The 19,745-nt window shown below is 47.6% G+C and overlaps 1 protein-coding gene across 1 annotated transcript in view; it reads right to left on the bottom strand.

Annotated features, from left to right (window-relative positions):
- Window positions 1-13,317: 13,317 nt before the first annotated feature.
- The window catches only part of LOC115162799 (leucine-rich repeat-containing protein 75A-like), a 25,172-nt gene continuing 18,744 nt past the window's right edge, over window positions 13,318-19,745 (bottom strand). Inside the window, exon 4 of the mRNA XM_029714223.1 lies at window positions 13,318-14,146. Coding sequence (XP_029570083.1) covers window positions 13,318-14,146 — 829 coding nt within the window. The remainder of the gene's footprint in view (window positions 14,147-19,745) is intronic.

Below are 19,745 nucleotides of genomic sequence, written 5' to 3'. Positions count from 1 at the left end.
CCACTCCCACCGCTGTGCTTCAACCAGCTCCTGCCACGGAGCCTCAGCTCGCCACTTCCACCGCTGTGCTTCAACCAGCTCCTGCCACGGAGCCTCAGCTCGCCACTCCCACCGCTGTGCTTCAACCAGCTCCTGCCACGGAGCCTCAGCTCGCCACTCCCACCGCTGTGCTTCAACCAGCTCCTGCCACGGAGCCTCAGCTCGCCACTCCCACCCCAGTGCTTCAACCAGCTCCTGCCACGGAGCCTCAGCTCACCACTCCCACCGCTGTGCTTCAACCAGCTCCTGCCACGGAGCCTCAGCTCACCACTCCCACCGCTGTGCTTCAACCAGCTCCTGCCACGGAGCCTCAGCTCACCACTCCCACCGCTGTGCTTCAACCAGCTCCTGCCACGGAGCCTCAGCTCACCACTCCCACCGCTGTGCTTCAACCAGCTCCTGCCACGGAGCCTCAGCTCACCACTCCCACCGCTGTGCTTCAACCAGCTCCTGCCACAGAGCCTCAGCTCGCCACCCCCACCGCTGTGCTTCAACCAGCTCCTGCCACAGAGCCTCAGCTGGTCTACACAGCGGTTTTACAGTCTTCTCCAGGAACAGAGGAGCTACCTGACCTCATCCTGGGGGAGCGCCCCACTGTTTTCCAACCAGATCCTGTTGCAGTCGCATCTGATTCCCACAGTTGTGCCATCACCATGTCCAGTGAAAGATTTTCTGCCAACCCCTGTTCTCGACCCAAGATCAATCCTCTCCTCCCTGCCTGTTCGTAAGCAGGAAGACCTATATCCTTCTCCAGGGACAGAGGAGCTACCTGACCTCACCCTGGGGGTGTACCATACAACTGTGCTCCAGCTGTCTCCCACTGTTACGTCCCTCACAGTGGTTCCAGTGCCTTCTCCAGGATCGGAAGAGCTGCCAGAGCTCACCTTGAGGGAGAAGTCTACTCCTACTCCAGCCGACACCTCAGAATGTCCGTTGGTCCATAACGTGGGAGCCGTGCCTCCAGCAGCGGCAAGTCCTGCCACTCAGACCTGTCCGGTCCCTGTCTGGTGGGATCTGCCTAGTCCTACCTGTGACATTCAGCCTGCTGCTGTCCAAAGACGTCTCCCTGCTCCTCCCTGGGAGCCCCTCCAGTCCCTGCTGCAGTAGGCTCGGTCCATGTCTGCTGTCCAGGCCCTGTCAGCCTCTGCTAGGTGGGACCTGCCTATCCCAGGTTTGGAGTTCATGCTAGCCCTTCTGAACGTCCCTGTGGGGGACCCTCCTGACGTCCCAGTGGCGGACCCTCCTGATTGAGGTGTCCAGTCGTAGGAGACACCTCACCCTGTTCCCTACTAGGTTCTCAGTCTATAGCCCCTATAGCTCCAGAAGGTCCAGAGCATCTTAGCCCTCAGTTCCCCGATCATCTGGTGGATTCACAGTATCCTGCTAAGCTTAGGTCCCCAGTTTCCTAACTCAGTAGGCACAGAGCTCTCTGTCCCAATAGGTCTAACTTCCCCTAGCTCACAGTCTGTAGCCCCATCAGGCCCCAAGTTACTACCTCTGTCAGGCCCCATATCAACTGGTCTGGGCACTCAGTTAGTTTCTCCTGGACCAAAGATCCAGCTCTCTCCCATCTTTGAGTCTTTATCTCCCTCTTTTTCAGGTGTGCAGCTGTCTCCTGTCGTTGCTGTGGTGATCCAGCTGATCTTATCCCCTGAACCGCGGCCCTCTTCTGTCACTGACATGGGGGTCCGGACGTCTGCTGTTCTGAGATCTTAGCCCGCCGCTGCAGTAGAGATCTAGCCAACCTCAGCTCCTGTCCTGGGTCCGCTCCTGTCGCTGATGGGGTGGCCTCGCCGTCTTCACTCCCTAGGCCCTCTTCGAGCTCTGCTGCTGCGGCCCTGCGGTCTCCCGGCCTAAGACCTTCATTGAGACCTGCGGCTGATCCTCCGCCGCCTGCCATGCTGAGACCTTCTGATCTGGGGCCTTCACCTGGTCCCTCTGCCTGGGTCCGGTCTGTCCTTCAGCCACCGCCCGTTGCTGCTTCGTGGGTCCAGCCACCAAAGTATCATGACCCAGGGACCGAGCTCTGCCACTGCGGCCATGATGTCTCCAGTCCTGGTGTACCCATCTGACACCACTATGTATCACAGACTGTTTAAACACACACACACACACACACACACACACACACACACACACACACACACACACACATATATAGCGTGATTGAAAGAAATCATGTATGTTCTTTCAACTATGGTTGACTATATTACTTATATGTCCTCAGCTTTCTACTCATTATTCCTTATTAATAAAACAAACATGTATGCTTCAATTGATTGAAATAACTGGACACTGCATCCTGTTGGTCTCCTGACTCCTGCTCCTTACCTGGGGATCTTACAAGCCCTCACTGCTAAGGGTCCTCCTGTTGCCTGTTCCTGGGCAGAGGGGGTGACTGCCACCGGATCCACCACTGCTGGCTCCCCTCGTCCAGAACAGCCTTTAATCCTCCACTGGCCACCACCACGTCACACACCCTGGTCTGGTGACCTCAAGTAAATTCATGACGTGGTGGCCAGGTGCACCACGGGATAGGACTTCTGTTGGACCAGTTTCCCATCTGGTCTATGTCTCTGCCTCGCTGGATGACCACAAGTATTCATGTCATCCCTCTCAGTGACTGTCTGCCCTTGCTGCCATTTGTTGTTGATTTCAAATCGGTACAACACATTTGGGGGCGGCTGTTAAGACGGGCAGCTTCAGTCAGCTGTTCTAGCATACTCTACTGGTGTTTTTTAGTCAGGCAGCTCAGCCCCATTCAGAAGGTCCTAAACTTATTTTAGTTCATATTGGTCAAGGTCACATATCTTTGCTGTTCTGATGATTTATTGTTCGTGCAGCTAAACAAAGATAATCTGTCAGTTTCAAGAGTGGTCAGACCTGTGTGTGTGTGGATACTTTCTGTCCATTAAAACCCCTTAAACTGGAATACCTCGTTCTAACCCGACATTTTGTAGTGGTTACTACCGGCCTAAAACCAGCACCTACGTTTTTCCTCCTATTTGAATGGTCCTTTGATTCTACAATCTACCCATATTTTTCAGGTTTGGAATGGATCGCTAGTGATAAAGCGTATGGCAGAGTGATAAAGTACGTCCAGTTTAAAGGAGGGCGGACTTTGGGGCCATCCTGTAGATGACATCCCTATAATCCAGCATGGGGAGTAGTGTCAATTAAACCAGCGTGTGTTTAGCAGTGTGTGAATGAAGATTTGTTCCGGAAGAGAAAGCCTATTCTGAATTTGACCTTTGCTTGAGGATTATTGGTGTGAGCGGAATTACAGTGCCGTGTCCAGCCAGATACCCAGGGATTTGTATGAGCTGACAGATTCCAGGGCAGACCCATCTAGTGAGGTTAATTGGCTCTAAAACGTCTCAATCACCAAGGTAATGAGCTTGTTTGAGTGGTAAGGCAGAAGCAATCGACTGCAGATGAAATTCGAGGAGTGAAGTCAGGGGAGGTGCATCTGTGACAGCCGAAAGACGGACACTGATGTGGCTTGCCAACAGAAAGGCTCAATGTAACACGGCAGGGTTGCCATTGTTTATAAAAGTTTTTCTTTGTAATGTCTCTAACCTCCCATATCACACACACACACACAATGTAGCCTAAATACAGTATATGTCTGAACATTGTACTATCAATTGGTGAGAGAGAGCCTCAAATATCACAAATTAATTTGTACATATCCACTGTAAACATGAATGCGCAAAGTTTGTTCTTGTTTCGGTCACGTCTTTGCTCACGTCCTCATGGGTCAAACAAAAACACGCTAATGATTGGTTGACAATAGAGCCTTCCACAAGGCAGGTGATGACTCGGTTGGTAGAGCATGGCACTTGCAATGCCAGGGTTGTTGTGGGTTCAATTCCCACAGGGGACCAGTGTGAAAACGTATGCTCTCTCTACTGTAAGTCACTCTGGATAAGAGCGTCTGCTAAATTACTGAAATGTAATGGCTGCAAGTTGCAGCTGGAGATGAGCAAACGCAGTTGACTGAAGTTGAAATTTCATGACCTTCGATCACATGGTTGTTGGAAAGTTCATGTAGGTGCAATTCGGGCAGTTTTCTATCCCCATAATGCATCACACTTTGAAAGGTGTTGGTCACCGACTCAACAAAAGTGATCCGCTCTAATGAGCCCATAAAGAACTGGAGACTGTGTCTAAGATGTCTGACCTTTGTTTGTATATGCCGATTCATGGACGTCTATATCTGTCTACTAGCACTCAGTGCGCACAGGAAGCAGCGTGAGCAGCGACGACGTCATCACGTAATCCGAAAACATGGCAGACATTGGATTAATGTGAAATGTCAATGGCAGTGTTCGAGAGCATCAAAACCATGATGTATCATCGGTAAATTGTGACCAATTGATTTACAAATAATAATAAGTCGTTATTTACCGTAATTTCCGGACTATTAAGCGCACCTGAATATAAGCCGCACCCACTGAATTTAAAAATATATATTATTTTGAACATAAATAAGCCGCACATGTCTATAAGCCGCAGGTGCCTACCGGTACATTGAAACAAATGAACTTTACACAGGCTTTAACGAAACACGGCTTGTAACAAAAATAAATAGGCTTTAACGAAACACGGCTTGTAACAAAAAATAAAAAATTTTTTTGCACTGAGTCAATTCCTCACGCTGCTGTTTCCCTGTTTCCGACTTATCATTGACTCATTAAGACCAAGCTCCCGTGCAGCAGCTCTATTTCCTTTTCCAACAGCCAGATCAATCGCCTTCAACTTTAAAGCTGCATCATATGCATTTCTCTGTGTCTTTGCCATGATGAGGGTGACAAAATGACTGCCGTAATCAGAATGATGGGAAGTTTGAGAGCGCTCGATTTAATCTAAACAGTAAACAAAAAAGTTGTTTGACCTTAACCCGTTCGGCAATTTCATTGGTCTAATGAAAGCTTCATGCCGGCAAAAAACTAAGCACGTCACAGAATGTATTTTTTTGGAGAAAAAAAAATTGAAAGCGGGAAAAATCCATATATTAGCCGCGTCATTGTTTAAGCCGCGAGGCTCAAAGCGTGGGAAAAAAGTTGCGGCTTGTAGTCCGGAATTTACGGTATGATGCAAGGATATTCGTAGATCAGTCAGTTGTTGGCAGTTGCTTGCACTGTTGAACAAGGCCTCTATCTTCGGCTGTGAGTGATGGAAAAAAACTTTTGCATAGGCAATAATTATTTGAATAATTCAATGGAAGTTTTGTGCACAAAGATAATGACTAAAGTGTCTTATTAGGAATTTTCAAATCTGACTTCTTTATGTGGCCGTATATGGAAATTGTCTTTCTGGGACAGGGCGTCAGTTAAACTGCAGTACCGAAGCAAGTCTGTAGGAGCAGTCGAAACCTTCTAGACCAGAACTCTGGCCCCCTTGGTCTCAATTGACTTCCTGATATGGCTTGGCCATTAATAAATGCAGCGGCCATGGTAAAGAAGCAAGAGTTGTCTTGGGGAGAGGGTTAATGTGGGTGTCTCTTTTGTGTTTGTTCGCACTTGGCAAGCAGTCTTTGGTTTGTTCATTCACTCTGCCAAAACAGTACGCAGTTACAGTCACCCTTCTCGATAACCTGAAACAGTCTAACCAGGTCTTGTCTTGAACTTCTTTCGCCAATTAGCTTCAACCAGCTGGTGTGCGACTGTAGCAAAGTTAGTTTGACATTGGATAGCGGGGGTAATTATGGAACGTCAATGTAAATAGGACAATATTTTCATGTTGCACATATTAAATGCTTTCAATATTTGTATATGAATTTGTACAATTTATAGTTGGTTTAATGTTTTTAAGTCATTGAAATGTACACGTATTGACATTTTTAAATATTGTCCAATGTACATTGTGTAATTTAATGATGGTCTCTGTCCCCCATAGGGAGATCATCAAATGTCAAACCAAATTGACCATGGGCATTACAATCAGGTCCCATGCAGAGCTAGAATAAATTCGTTTCTGACTCATATCGATGCCACATAGGTTATTTTCAAAACAAGAATTTGCTTTTTATTGGCAGTCGCTCTGTTTTCACTTTTAGGATGTTTCCAAAAGTGACCACCAGATGTCAATCTAATACCAGGGACCCAAAAGTTCCAAAAATGTGTTTTCAATGTCATTTTCTGGGCATCATACCACAGGTATCATTATCAATATTGGATTTGGCGTAGTTCAGTTGGAGCAGTTTGCTTCATAGCAAGTGGCACTCACAAATTTCCCTTGAAGTATACACTTTAAGTAAAAAAAAAAATATATTCTTTCCTCCATTAAGAAGGCATTTGGGGTTTTCCCAAATATATGTCTTAGGCATCTGGGGTTTTCCTGAATTTGTATATCTCAACTGATACGAAGGAAACTAGCTACGTATATTGTGGCCACCTAGTGTGTGATGACCCAGACTGCCTCACAAAACCCTGACTCTGAAGCACTGTGTCACATCCTCTGGACTAGATGGATAGTGCAGAGAATCACATAACAACTGGTCTGCTCGGGGGTCAGCAGAGCAGCACCTCCAACTCGGATACCAACGTCTAAGTCTTTGCTCATTGTCTGTGTGAGTGGGAAAGACAGACTGCCCTAGTTATCTATCCAAGAAATAGCACTGAAACAAAATATGTGAAGTTATTCTGGTAAAAGTGCTTTGGAGGAAATCTGGAGCTGAAGTCCAGGGCAGCATTCCTAAATATTTTCAGGCAGAGAATTAGGGATTATTTGCTGCAGCTCACTGCTCAGGCATTTTCTTCATAATCGGTTACAATACAATGAAACCAAGAAGAGGGGAAAGACTGATATTATAATAAAGAAAACATGCAGAAAAAGAAGGAGCAGGTATGTTTTCCAGAATACAGTATTTATTGTTTTTATTTCATGGCATTGGCAAGACAGCAAGTCACTTGATTTTCATTTCATGGCAATAAACAGAAGTTACCTTTCCAATTCATCACCTAAACTGTGTGTGTGTGTTTGAGAGAGAGCAAAGAACTCAAAGTTTCATACAGACATGCTTTTAGAATCGTACAACCCTTTTCCCTTTCAGAGAGAGAGACAGAGAGAGGCAGAATCCTTGAACTGTGGAGGATCCTTATGAATACACGATATACTCTATCATAATAGCGAAATTCAAGTACACATTCATCTAGAAATTCCAGTACACACCATTTGTTTATTTGTATTTTTTAACCGTTTAGTTTGCTCCATTAACTCAGGCACATTTTGCTTATTTTGTTTTAATATTCCACTAATAATCATTCACTGGTTTGGGAGGGGAAATTGCAGTGCTGTGGGCAGTGACGAGAGAGGTGCCAGAGATGCCCAAACATTCAAGTACACAAAGAAACAAACTGCATTGTCACATCTTCTCAATATGACAGATATGGACTGAGTTCCAGCGAAACATCCTCCAGTTGAGTCTTTCGTCCCAAAACCAGCCATCGATACACAAGAGACTGCACCCAGACAGACAAAGCACTCTCACAGAGAAATCCATCAGAGACACAGTGGTACACCGTGCAAATACAGACAGTGTACTCGTCTATTACATCTCCTATAGACCCACATACACACAACGCTGTGTTCAACTGGGCCGTCTGTGGACGAAGAAAGACTTGAATGAACAAGACATGTCTCAGATAGGAGTAGACCTGAGAACAGAATACACGCTTCAGGAAGTGCTTGCGAGGCAACAGTGCGCAATGGTGGATCGAGTTCTGGACATGATGAGACCCTGGAAATGGCGGTTCTAATTGCTCCGTTAAAATACAGTATATCCACGGTCTTCTCATTTGAATACTGTATAACAGCCACATTATCAGCACAAACATCTATCTTTGTTTGGGGGGGGGGGGGATGATAATAGTGTTGAGGAATTACACTTCTGAGAACTGACGTTGAACATCTGGACCCTAATGCAATCCCCTCAGCTGACACATAACCCCATGTCACTGCCCTTAAAGACATAAGGTACCTCATATACACAATTAACAAAGAAGATGAAGCGCATAATACTAATTCTTAAAGCGATTGATTAGACCGTTGTTACAAATGGGAAAACATACGCTGTGCGAGAGCTACATAGTTACTGAGAATGAGGGAATGTTCTATAGCTGTAGCCCAGAGACAGTCCCTGTAAGATGGCATGGTTGTAACCACACAACAAAATCCTATTAAACGTTTTGATACGATGGTGATAAGTGATACCTGACTGGCAGGGATAAAGAGAAAAAGCGAGGCTACTAAAGATGGGTTGTTATTCAGCACTTTGCTCTGAACTACATAATATCTTGATTGAATTATTCTATTCACTACAACGGTCGCCGTAGCTCCTGTCGCCGTAACGCTTAAGCCCTTTTCCTTAGCCTAAACACTGCTTTAGCTCACAGCAACAGACTCCCCCCTCACATGCTTTACAATCATGAGCCTTATAGCCAGCATCTTTCCCTTTCATATTCAACCTTACAACCATTATTTTTTTGGTTTCCGTCAATTCTTTCCGCCAATAGCACTTGTTTGAAGGTATTCGCAGTGCATTCACACATCACATCGGAAATCGACCCACTGAAGCATGCATAAGCATAAAAAAAAATAATGGGTAGGTGGGATTGGTGAAGAGAGTGCTGGTCAGAGATACAGAGGCAGACATGCTGTAGTATCAGAGAGAAAGATGCAATCTTGTTCACACACCAAAGCAGTCTGTGTCTACTGCTCTTCTTCTGTCTTTCTACCTACCTACCTACCTGCCTGCCTACCTACCTGCCTGCCTACCTGTCTGTCTGTCTGTCACCTACCCGTCTGTCTGTCTACCTACCCGTCTGTCTGTCTGTCTACCTACCCGTCTGTCTGTCTGTCTACCTACCCGTCTGTCTGTCTGTCTACCTACCCGTCTGTCTGTCTGTCTACCTATCCGTCTGTCTGTCTGTCTGTCTACCTATCCGTCTGTCTGTCTACCTATCCGTCTGTCTGTCTACCTATCCGTCTGTCTGTCTGTCTGTCTACCTATCCGTCTGTCTGTCTGTCTGTCTGTCTGTCTACCTATCCGTCTGTCTGTCTACCTATCCGTCTGTCTGTCTGTCTACCTATCCGTCTGTCTGTCTGTCTACCTATCCGTCTGTCTGTCTGTCTGTCTACCTATCCGTCTGTCTGTCTTTCTACCTATCCGTCTGTCTGTCTTTCTACCTATCCGTCTGTCTGTCTTTCTACCTATCTGTCTGTCTGTCTTTCTACCTATCCGTCTGTCTGTCTGTCTACCCGTCTGTCTGTCTGTCTACCTACCCGTCTGTCTACCTACCCGTCTGTCTACCTACCCGTCTGTCTGTCTTTCTACCTATCCGTCCGTCTGTCTTTCTACCTATCCGTCCGTCTGTCTGTCTACCTACCCGTCTGTCTACCTACCCGTCTGTCTGTCTACCTACCCGTCTGTCTGTCTACCTACCCGTCTGTCTGTCTACCTACCCGTCTGTCTGTCTACCTACCTACCCGTCTGTCTGTCTACCTACCTACCCGTCTGTCTGTCTACCTACCTACCCGTCTGTCTGTCTACCTACCCGTCTGTCTGTCTGTCTACCTACCCGTCTGTCTACCTACCTACCCGTCTGTCTACCTATCCGTCTGTCTGTCTTTCTACCTATCCGTCTGTCTGTCTGTCTGTCTGTCTGTCTGTCTTTCTACCTATCCGTCCGTCCGTCCATCTACCTGCCCGTCCGTCCGTCTGTCTGTCTGCCCGTCCGCCCACCCACCCGCCCGTCTGTCTACCCGTCTGTCTGTCTACCCGTCTGTCTGTCTACCCGTCTGTCTACCTACCCGTCTGTCTGTCTGTCTACCTACCCGTCTGTCTGTCTTTCTACCTACCCGTCTGTCTGTCTTTCTACCTACCCGTCTGTCTTTCTACCTACCCGTCCGTCTGTCTTTCTACCTACCCGTCCGTCTGTCTTTCTACCTACCCGTCTGTCTGTCTGTCTACCTATCCGTCTACCTATCCGTCTGTCTGTCTTTCTACCTATCCGTCTGTCTGTCTTTCTACCTATCCGTCTGTCTGTCTTTCTACCTATCCGTCTGTCTGTCTTTCTACCTACCCGTCTGTCTGTCTGTCTGTCTTTCTACCTACCCGTCTGTCTGTCTGTCTTTCTACCTACCCGTCTGTCTGTCTTTCTACCTACCCGTCTGTCTGTCTGTCTGTCTTTCTACCTACCCGTCTGTCTGTCTGTCTTTCTACCTACCCGTCTGTCTGTCTGTCTGTCTTTCTACCTACCCGTCTGTCTGTCTGTCTGTCTTTCTACCTACCCGTCTGTCTGTCTGTCTTTCTACCTACCCGTCTGTCTGTCTGTCTTTCTAACCAACCCGTCTGTCTGTCTGTCTTTCTACCTACCCGTCTGTCTGTCTGTCTTTCTACCTACCCGTCTGTCTGTCTGTCTTTCTACCTACCCGTCTGTCTGTCTGTCTGTCTTTCTACCTACCCGTCTGTCTGTCTGTCTTTCTACCTACCCGTTCGTCTGTCTGTCTTTCTACCTACCCGTCCGTCTGTCTTTCTACCTACCCGTCTGTCTTTCTACCTACCTACCCGTCTGTCTTTCTACCTACCTACCCGTCTGTCTTTCTACCTACCTACCCGTCTGTCTTTCTTTCTACCTACCCGTCTGTCTTTCTTTCTACCTACCCGTCTGTCTTTATTTCTACCTACCCGTCTGTCTACCTACCCGTCTGTCTACCTACCCGTCTGTCTACCTACCCGTCTGTCTACCTACCCACCTACCCGTCTGTCTTTCAACCTACCTACCCGTCTGTCTTTCTACCTACCTACCCGTCTGTCTTTCTTTCTACCTACCCGTCTGTCTTTCTTTCTACCTACCCGTCTGTCTTTATTTCTACCTACCCGTCTGTCTTTATTTCTACCTACCCGTCTGTCTACCTACCCGTCTGTCTACCTACCCGTCTGTCTACCTACCCGTCTGTCTACCCGTCTGTCTGTCTACCCGTCTGTCTGTCTACCCGTCTGTCTGTCTACCCGTCTGTCTGTCTGTCTGTCTACCTACCCGTCTGTCTACCTACCCGTCTGTCTGTCTACCCGTCTGTCTGTCTACCCGTCTGTCTGTCTACCTACCCGTCTGTCTACCTACCCGTCTGTCTACCTACCCGTCTGTCTACCTACCCGTCTGTCTACCTACCCGTCTGTCCGTCTGTCTACCTACCCGTCTGTCCGTCTGTCTACCTACCCGTCTGTCCGTCTGTCTACCTACCCGTCTGTCCGTCTGTCTACCTACCCGTCTGTCTACCTACCCGTCTGTCCGTCTACCTACCCGTCTGTCCGTCTACCTACCCGTCTGTCCGTCCGTCTGCCTGTCTACCTACCCGTCTGTCCATCTGTCCGTCTACCTACCCGTCTGTCCGTCTGTCCGTCTGTCTACCTACCCCTCTGTCTGTCTACCTGCCCATCCGTCCGTCTGCCCGTCTGTCTGTCTACCTGCCCGTCCGTCCATCCGTCTGTCCGTCTACCTACCCATCTGTCTGTCTGTCTGTCCGACTACCTACCCGTCTGTCCGTCCGTCTACCTACCCGTCTGTCCGTCTGTCCGTCTGTCTACCTACCCGTCTGTCCGTCTGTCAACCTACCCGTCTGTCTGTCTACCTACCCGTCTGTCCGTCTGTCTGTCTACCTACCCGTCTGTCCGTCTGTCTGTCTACCTACCCGTCTGTCCACCTACCCGTCTGTCCGTCTGTCCGTCTGTCCGTCTACCTGCCCGTCTGTCCGTCTGTCCGTCTGTCTACCTACCCGTCTGTCCGTCTGTCTGTCTACCTGCCCGTCTGTCCGTCTACCTACCCGTCTGTCCGTCTGTCCGTCCACCTTGCCGTCTGTCCGTCCACCTTGCCGTCTGTCCGTCTGTCTACCTACCCGTCTGTCCGTCTGTCCGTCTGTCTACCTACCCGTCTGTCCGTCTGTCCGTCTGTCTACCTACCCGTCTGTCCGTCTGTCTACCTACCCGTCTGTCCGTCTACCTAGCCGTCTGTCCGTCTGTCCGTCTACCTAGCCGTCTGTCCGTCTGTCCGTCTACCTAGCCGTCTGTCCTTCTGTCCGTCCACCTTGCCGTCTGTCCGTCCGTCTGTCTACCTGCCCGTCTGTCCGTCCGTCTGTCTACCTGCCCGTCTGTCTACCTGCCCGTCTGTCTACCTGCCCGTCTGTCCGTCCGTCTGTCTACCTGCCCGTCTGTCCGTCCGTCTGTCTGTCTACCTGCCCGTCTGTCCGTCCGTCTGTCTACCTGCCCGTCTGTCCGTCTGTCTGTCTACCTGCCCGTCTGTCCGTCTGTCTGTCTACCTGCCCGTCTGTCCGTCTGTCTGTCTACCTGCCCGTCTGTCTGTCCGTCTACCTGCCCGTCTGTCCGTCTGTCCGTCTACCTGCCCGTCTGTCCGTCTGTCCGTCTACCTGCCCGTCTGTCCGTCTGTCTACCTGCCCGTCTGTCCGTCTGTCTGTCTGTCTACCCGTCTGTCTGTCTACCTACCCGTCTGTCTACCTACCTACCCGTCTGTCTACCTACCTACCCGTCTGTCTACCTACCTACCCGTCTGTCTACCTACCTACCCGTCTGTCTACCTACCTACCTACCCGTCTGTCTACCTACCTACCCGTCTACCTACCCGTCTGTCTACCTACCTACCCATCTACCTACCCGTCTGTCTGTCTTTCTACCTACCCGTCCGTCCGTCTGTCTTTCTACCTGTCCGTCCGTCCGTCCGTCTGTCATACACAGTCTCTCCACCAAGGGGGGAACAAGTGACAGGCACATATGCATTCATCCATCTATAGGACAAGATGAGCAGGGAGTAAAACCTGAATGAAACATCTCATACATGCCAGCTTTGACATACTCACATGTACATTAGAAAATGTATATGTTTTCTACATTTGATATATAATATATCTATTACTCTTTACTACAGAGGATTATAATCCTAATTCATAATGAAACAACAATTAGAGTTATCACAAACGTCCTCCTCTTTCAACCTGGATTGTCATCTCCCTAAACTGTACATCTGTGGACAAACAGTCCACCCAGATCAGTTGGTTATTCCGGATCCATTCCAGTAGGTTGAGATGACAGAGTCCCTGCCCCAGATGTCCAACCCAGAAAACAAGTTCCGGTTACCTATGCATTCCAATAACGTTATCTAACGTTATAGCAACGTTCACTGTTTGCTGGTACTGCTCTCTTCTCCTTCTAGACAAAATGTGGGAGGGGAAGTTACAAGCAGAGTGGACCGGGGTTCTTGCTCAGGTTAGGTGGTCTAAGTGATCAGTCCCCTCCTGTCCTTCATCCTCCTTCATCAGCTCAACCACTTCAGAGGAATGCTGCGATTGGCTGGAGCACGACAAGTGGGAGGACTCACTCCGTGTGTCTTCCTCCTCTAGCTCTGCCCTCTCCACCATCTTCCTAATTCCCTGTCCCCGTGTCTCCTCCCTCCTCTGCTCCCCCATTGTCCACATGCTGTCCTCTATCTCATCCTCCTTCCCCTGCACCTCCAGGTCAAAGTCCAGCAACTCTTCCATCATCTCCTCAAACTCCGTCTCTCCGTCCATCTCCCCCTCCATCTCCGACCTCAGTTCATCCATGCTCACTGTCCTGTTGGTGTCATCCCTGTCATCGTCATCCCCCACCCTCCCCTCGGGCTCGCTGGCCTGGCTCTCACCAAACTCCAGGATGGTGGGCAGGTTGCCCTGCTTGGGGCAGCGCTTCCTCAGACTCACCAGGAAGGGCTTGGGCAGGGAGAAGATGTCCACGTTGTTGCCCAGGTCGATCCACGTGACACTGGGGAAGCTGGCCGGGTCCTTCAGGCTGTCCGTCAGCTCCTTGAGGACGGCACGGGTCAGCCGGTTGCCGTTGAGGGCCAGGGTCTCCAGGCGGGGCAGGGCGGCCAGCGTGGGCAGGAGGAGGAGGAAGGCGTCGTCGGTGAGCTCGGTGAAGCCCAGCTCCAGGCTGCAGATGATGGGCGCGTGGCGCTGCAGGTAGGCACACAGGCGCTCCATGTCACGCACCGTCAGGGGGATGCCCGACAGGTCCAGGGCCCCGTTAGGGGGAGGGGTCGACAGCATCACCTTAAGACTGGGGGGCGGGGGGGGGGGGAGAGACGTAATCAGTTACATGTCAGGATGCGTGCGTTAACCAAATTGTAGGTAAATCTGTATATCTCCAATCCAAAATATCTATGCAAATTGTATTTTTCCCTAGCACGAATCATGGCAAAGGTCCATATATCATATAGTCAATAAAACTATAAGGGTGATGCATTGAGCTTTCAGTGAGAAACATCCCCCTGACAGGAAGGGTATTACACAACTACACCATTATATGAGCCTGTGATGAGACAAGGACAGCGATGACAGACAGCAGGAGCCCCAGGCATAGCGACAGGTAGGTAGACCAATTACATTACTATCTGTAATACTGTTGTTGTCACCATTTCCTGACACTTCATGTGCTGAGGGGCAGAGAGGTGAGAAATGGGTTCACCCGCTTACATGGAAAGGTTTGCACAGAGATAATTAGAGGAGAGTTGGGGAGAGTGACAGAGAGAGAGAGAGAGAGAGAGAGAGAGATATGTTTTAGTTTCTACATAATTAGCAGTCTGCCAGTCTGTGTTGCGTTTCCGTTTGCAAATCTGTCCATATGATCCACACAAACAAATGCGATGAGAGTGAACAGGGAGATTTTCTGTGGATCTCATCGAACCAAACAAGTGGGTCTACGTGTCAGAGCTAGAGTGTTCACGCGTTTTGGCATAAGCTTGTGTCTTAATACTGTGGGTGACACCCATGTGTGGAGTGTCTTTCAATTTGGTCATTATGAGTCATAACATAATTCCAGCGAAGTGAGTTCGGATGACTTCGGAGGAGATACACAACGGTCTTTTTGCCGTCAGTCAAAACACAGAAAACAACTCAGCGGCCTTGTGGTTAGAGTGTTTGCCCTGAGATTGAAAGGTTGGGAGTTCGATGCCCAGAAACAGATTGAGGGTAAGGCCCTGCGATAGACTAGCGCACTGCCCAGGGGGGTGTACTTGTACATCAAGCTGCCTCATGCTATAGAAACAGGACATAGGCTCCCACTCCTATGAGCTGTTATGGGTTTCCCAAGGCTACTTACTTTACAACAAGCAGTAAAACGCTGATTGGAAATGAGGTAATGTTGTTTGCTCAGAACAGTATCTGTGTAGTTTGGTGTGTAGGATGTGTAAACAAACACTCTAAACCTAACAATGACCACAGAATAAAATGAGAACTAGAAAGAAAGCGGGGATAGATACAAAGAAAGAAGCACGTCCGGATAATCCAGACCTCAGGGGGTAGAAGACAAACAAATGTTCCAAAGTGAAAATGTTAGACACGCATTCACAACACATGCTGAAAAGAAGCACAGCAGGAGTCTAGTGCTTGGCAGTGAATGAACTGAACTGAATGAAGGCCTGCTCTGCATTTTATCCCAATAAAAGGAAAAGTGAGATCAGACTTGAACGCCTTCCAGGTACAAATGAAAACAACACAACGCATTTGAGGCACAATGAGGTCCGGACCCCAATTATTACTCAAGAACCCCCCCCCAAAATGTACCGTAACAATAGTAAATCTCCCTCCCAATAGCTGTGTAGTGCCAGGATGTGAGCCAAAGCAGAGACTCATTTATTAGTTGGTCCAGGCATAGAATTACTAGAAGGAGACTTATCAGAACGTTGACTTGAACGTGAATGTCCATTATAATTATATGGGTCAAGCACTCTGCTCTAATCCATCAACAACATTGAGACATGGTGCAGTCCCACATATGCTGCTAAATCATTCCAGATTTTGTTTTGTTATTAATATTAACTACTTAAAAAAAAAAGTTCTCTCTAGCTAATGACTTTTTATGGGAATTGGGTCAAAGCAAACAAATGGAATTACTAGAACGGGAAAATCCTTCAGACGGTGTACATTTGATAGTACAGTCACATGGCTGACGGCCCACCCAACACGGAATGTTGACTTAAATATCCGCTCTAGTAATTCTTGGTCTATGGGTCGAAGTCAATGGTCCCTGGTTTATGACCTCATGATGAATCCCTGGCTCCCTCTCAGGATTCCTCCTGTGACTTCTCCCCTGATAGTTTTAACAAACAAATCTAAAAAGCAGAGCAGAACCTAAACAAAAACAGAGGAAACGTCATACAGGACATCAATCCCACACTTTCAGATTGGCTTCCAACCAGAATCCCACGCTTTAGACTAGACAAACGCTGAGCCCTGTCTCTCTCAGACACAGGAGTCTGAGAGAGACATGCTACATACCACATGGGGACCGATCTAGAGTAGATTGACAAACATACATTAAAGCTAAGTTACACCCATTTGATAGGCAGTTTTATGTTAAAAGGATGTGTGGGGTGTGCAAAAGAACGACAGTACTATAAGTTTTCCTCTTCTACTGAGTGTTATGATTAGCATGCTAACTGCTAGATGTGATTAGCATGCTAACTGCTAGCTGCGATTAGCATGCTAACTGCTAGCTGTCATTAGCATGCAGAAAGCTAGCTGTGTTGGAACAGAGGCTATTTGATGAGGCTCATTAAGGGGGACACCAGTGACTTGGCTGTGAGGTCATCATCATGCAGTACCATCGATGCGGGTGAGACAAATATCAAGCCAAGGCCCTGCATACAAATATTCTACAAGAAATTAAACCTAAACAATACCTGTGTAATGTCCATGAAGCCACAAGAATTAGACTTTACATGATAAAAAAACAAACATTTGGCAGATACTCTTATCCAGAGCGACTTACAGTAATAATCGCATACATTTTCATACTAGTCCACTGTGGGAATCAAACCCACAACCCTAGCGTTGCAAGCACCCCGCTCTACCAACGTTTTACATTCACTGAGTTCCTAATGTAAAACAGTGAATCTGTTCAACCACAATAACAAATACATGATATCATATCCATGTGTGTTAATGATAATAACAGAGTAAATCAAAACAGTTGTATTAAACTGTTTCCTCGCAATGAAACTGGAGACAAAGTGAAAGCTTCTAAAGAATTTAGAAGTGAACATGGTTTCAGTTTTCCCTGTATTTAATGAACGATATCCAAAATGATTACATATATAAACAGACAAGCACACTTGAGGTTCAACAAGGTTGTTTGCCCTGGCCATCCCTTTTCTGATGGAGGCCTTAACCTTCTCACCTCCTAGTCACCTCTCATCTAATCACTGATGTCCCTGATATATTTTCCTTCTATCCCTGCACTGTATCTATTCCTCCCTCTCATCTCTTCTCTTCTTCTATTATATTATATTCTATTCCATTCTCTCCCCCCTCTCTCTTTCTTTCTTTCTCTCATCAATTATCACCAACACAGCAGGTGTACACACAGTGGATGACAGTAGCAATTATTTTCTCGCCTCCTCTTTCCTGTGAGAGAGGTGAGAGAGAGCAGACTCTCCCCTCTTCCTCTATGTGCTCACTGTGAAAGAGGTAAGGAGAGCAAGTTGACTTTATTTATGCATTCCGATTCTCGTACCCTTCTCCAGAAGTGTCCACTTGTTCAATCCCCTACGTGCATTTAAAAGCATTGGATTGGTGCGTGAATGGCTGACGGGAGCTTGCACCATATTCCACACGAGTCCATTTGTGAATTCAGCCACAAGTCAGTGCAATGAGACACTGTTGAGTGCCCGGAAAGAAGAAGATCCTCTGAAAAGGAAGCTCGTTTCACTGTTTCCCCTCAAGGATAGACAATAGGTTTCATCTCGTCAATAAATTCATCCGCCTTGCCCTCTCTCTCTAATCTTGCTTCTCTCAAGTGAAGTATGTGTCGCAGTAGAAGTCTCAGTCATAACTGAATGGTCTCTGAAATCAGTTCAATGTTAAAACAATCTTTCACAATGTTACGGGTGCATTATAGTCAAACGTCATCCAGAGCGAGAGCAATATATCCTTTTACACATCGGTTACGGAACGGTTGGGGACCGTGCCTCACATGATCAACAATATCTGAATAAAAGGTTGCTTTTGCCATCATGTCCCCCATCTACAGCATATCTCTCCTTCGCAAATCCAGTGAGCACAGATGACATATTAGATATGAAAGCATAGGTCTAACGCTCCCAGCCTATCCAGAGTCTTAGGTGTGTAAAAGATAGATCTGATACTGATAGCACACATGCAAATGAGAGGAGCAGACGAGCAACAGCCTCTAGGTAATGTTAGCTGGTCTGAAGAGGAAATGGGATAAATAAGGACATAGTGCCAAGCAGTTTATGTCAGAAGGGAGAAGATTAAAAAAAAAGAGAGAGAGAGAGAGATGGACAAAGCCACATACAAATTGAGAGAATGAATATTAATGGTGCAAACTCTTTTGCATATCATAACCATTATAATGTGACCCCGTCTTTTCGCTCGCATTGTGCATACCGGTCAAATGAGAAGAGAATACATTGAGGGAGAAAGGCAGTGAACAAGGACTAACGGATGAGGAGCGAGAGTGAAAGAGCCGTCAGACTTGGAGACGCACTGAAAGCTCCTGGTGTCAGGCCGGTCCAGGTTGTTATTGATTAGTATTGTGCAAGGTTCCCAAAATGGTGGCCCGTAGGGGATTTCATTTGCCCCCCCTCAACATTTCTGAGCCCCCCCCAAAAAACACCAGCAAATCTGTTTCAAGTTATTTTAATTTTGGAAATCTGTTCCAAAGTATTCCCAGGCATAATAGAGAGATACAGCATGTGATTGTATGCAAGGTTTGAAATGATTATGTTTTAGTCAAATGTTATATCTGTTGGGCTTCTTCCTGTCAATTTGCAGTAAACAAATGACTTGTAATTATGTTCCAGTCCCCTAACCATCAATCCGCTCCAGAAAGAAAAATCTAGTTGATGATCCCTGGTATGGTGGCTCCACTCTGCAGATCCACTCTAAAATCCCTGTCAAGTGAGCTTCATACAAATCTCTGACCCTTGGTGACCTGGTGACACCATTGTTCAGTGACATAACGCAACCCTAGTGACAGCAGTGCCATTGCAATATAATGAGTGTGGTATTAGGTGTCAGCTAGTCCATTGACAGCAAAGATGTCACTTTTCCCCTGTTTGTGTGTGTGTGTGTGTGTCCTTGTCCTGGTCATCTGTCTCTATGGGAGACGGGCAGAGCTACGGTTGGCTCCCATTACTGCTCCATTCACTTCATTATCTCTGTCACCACATACTTCTCAGATCATTACAGCCGCCACTCATCGTTTTGTGTAGGCCTGACGTACACACACGCGCAAACACACACGCTCGCAAACACACACGCGCGCGCTAGTCCTAATTTGACAGTTGTTTACTTGGTGGCCACCAAGCATCTGTTCTCTCTCGGCTTCCAGCGGTCATCACTGTCAGTTCACACAGTCTTGCTGCAGGGACCAGCGCTGTTCCTTTAGTTGGCTGTACAGTCGATCCTCACTCCAATGCATAGACTGCATAAAGCCTTCAGACAACAGCTAGTATATATTTCTTTATCATCTTTTCTTAAGGACATTATAGTTATTTAGCAGGCGCTCTTATCCAGAGCGACTTACACTAGTGAATGCATACATTTTGTACTTTTGCGTACCGGTCCCCTGTGGGAATCAAACCCACATCCTTGGTGTTGCAAGCGCCATGCTCTACCAATGGAGCCTCACAGGA

This window comes from Salmo trutta, chromosome 26 (genome assembly GCF_901001165.1).
Source record: "Salmo trutta chromosome 26, fSalTru1.1, whole genome shotgun sequence".
Lineage (NCBI taxonomy): Eukaryota > Metazoa > Chordata > Actinopteri > Salmoniformes > Salmonidae > Salmo > Salmo trutta.
This window is presented reverse-complemented; position numbering and strand designations above follow the sequence as displayed.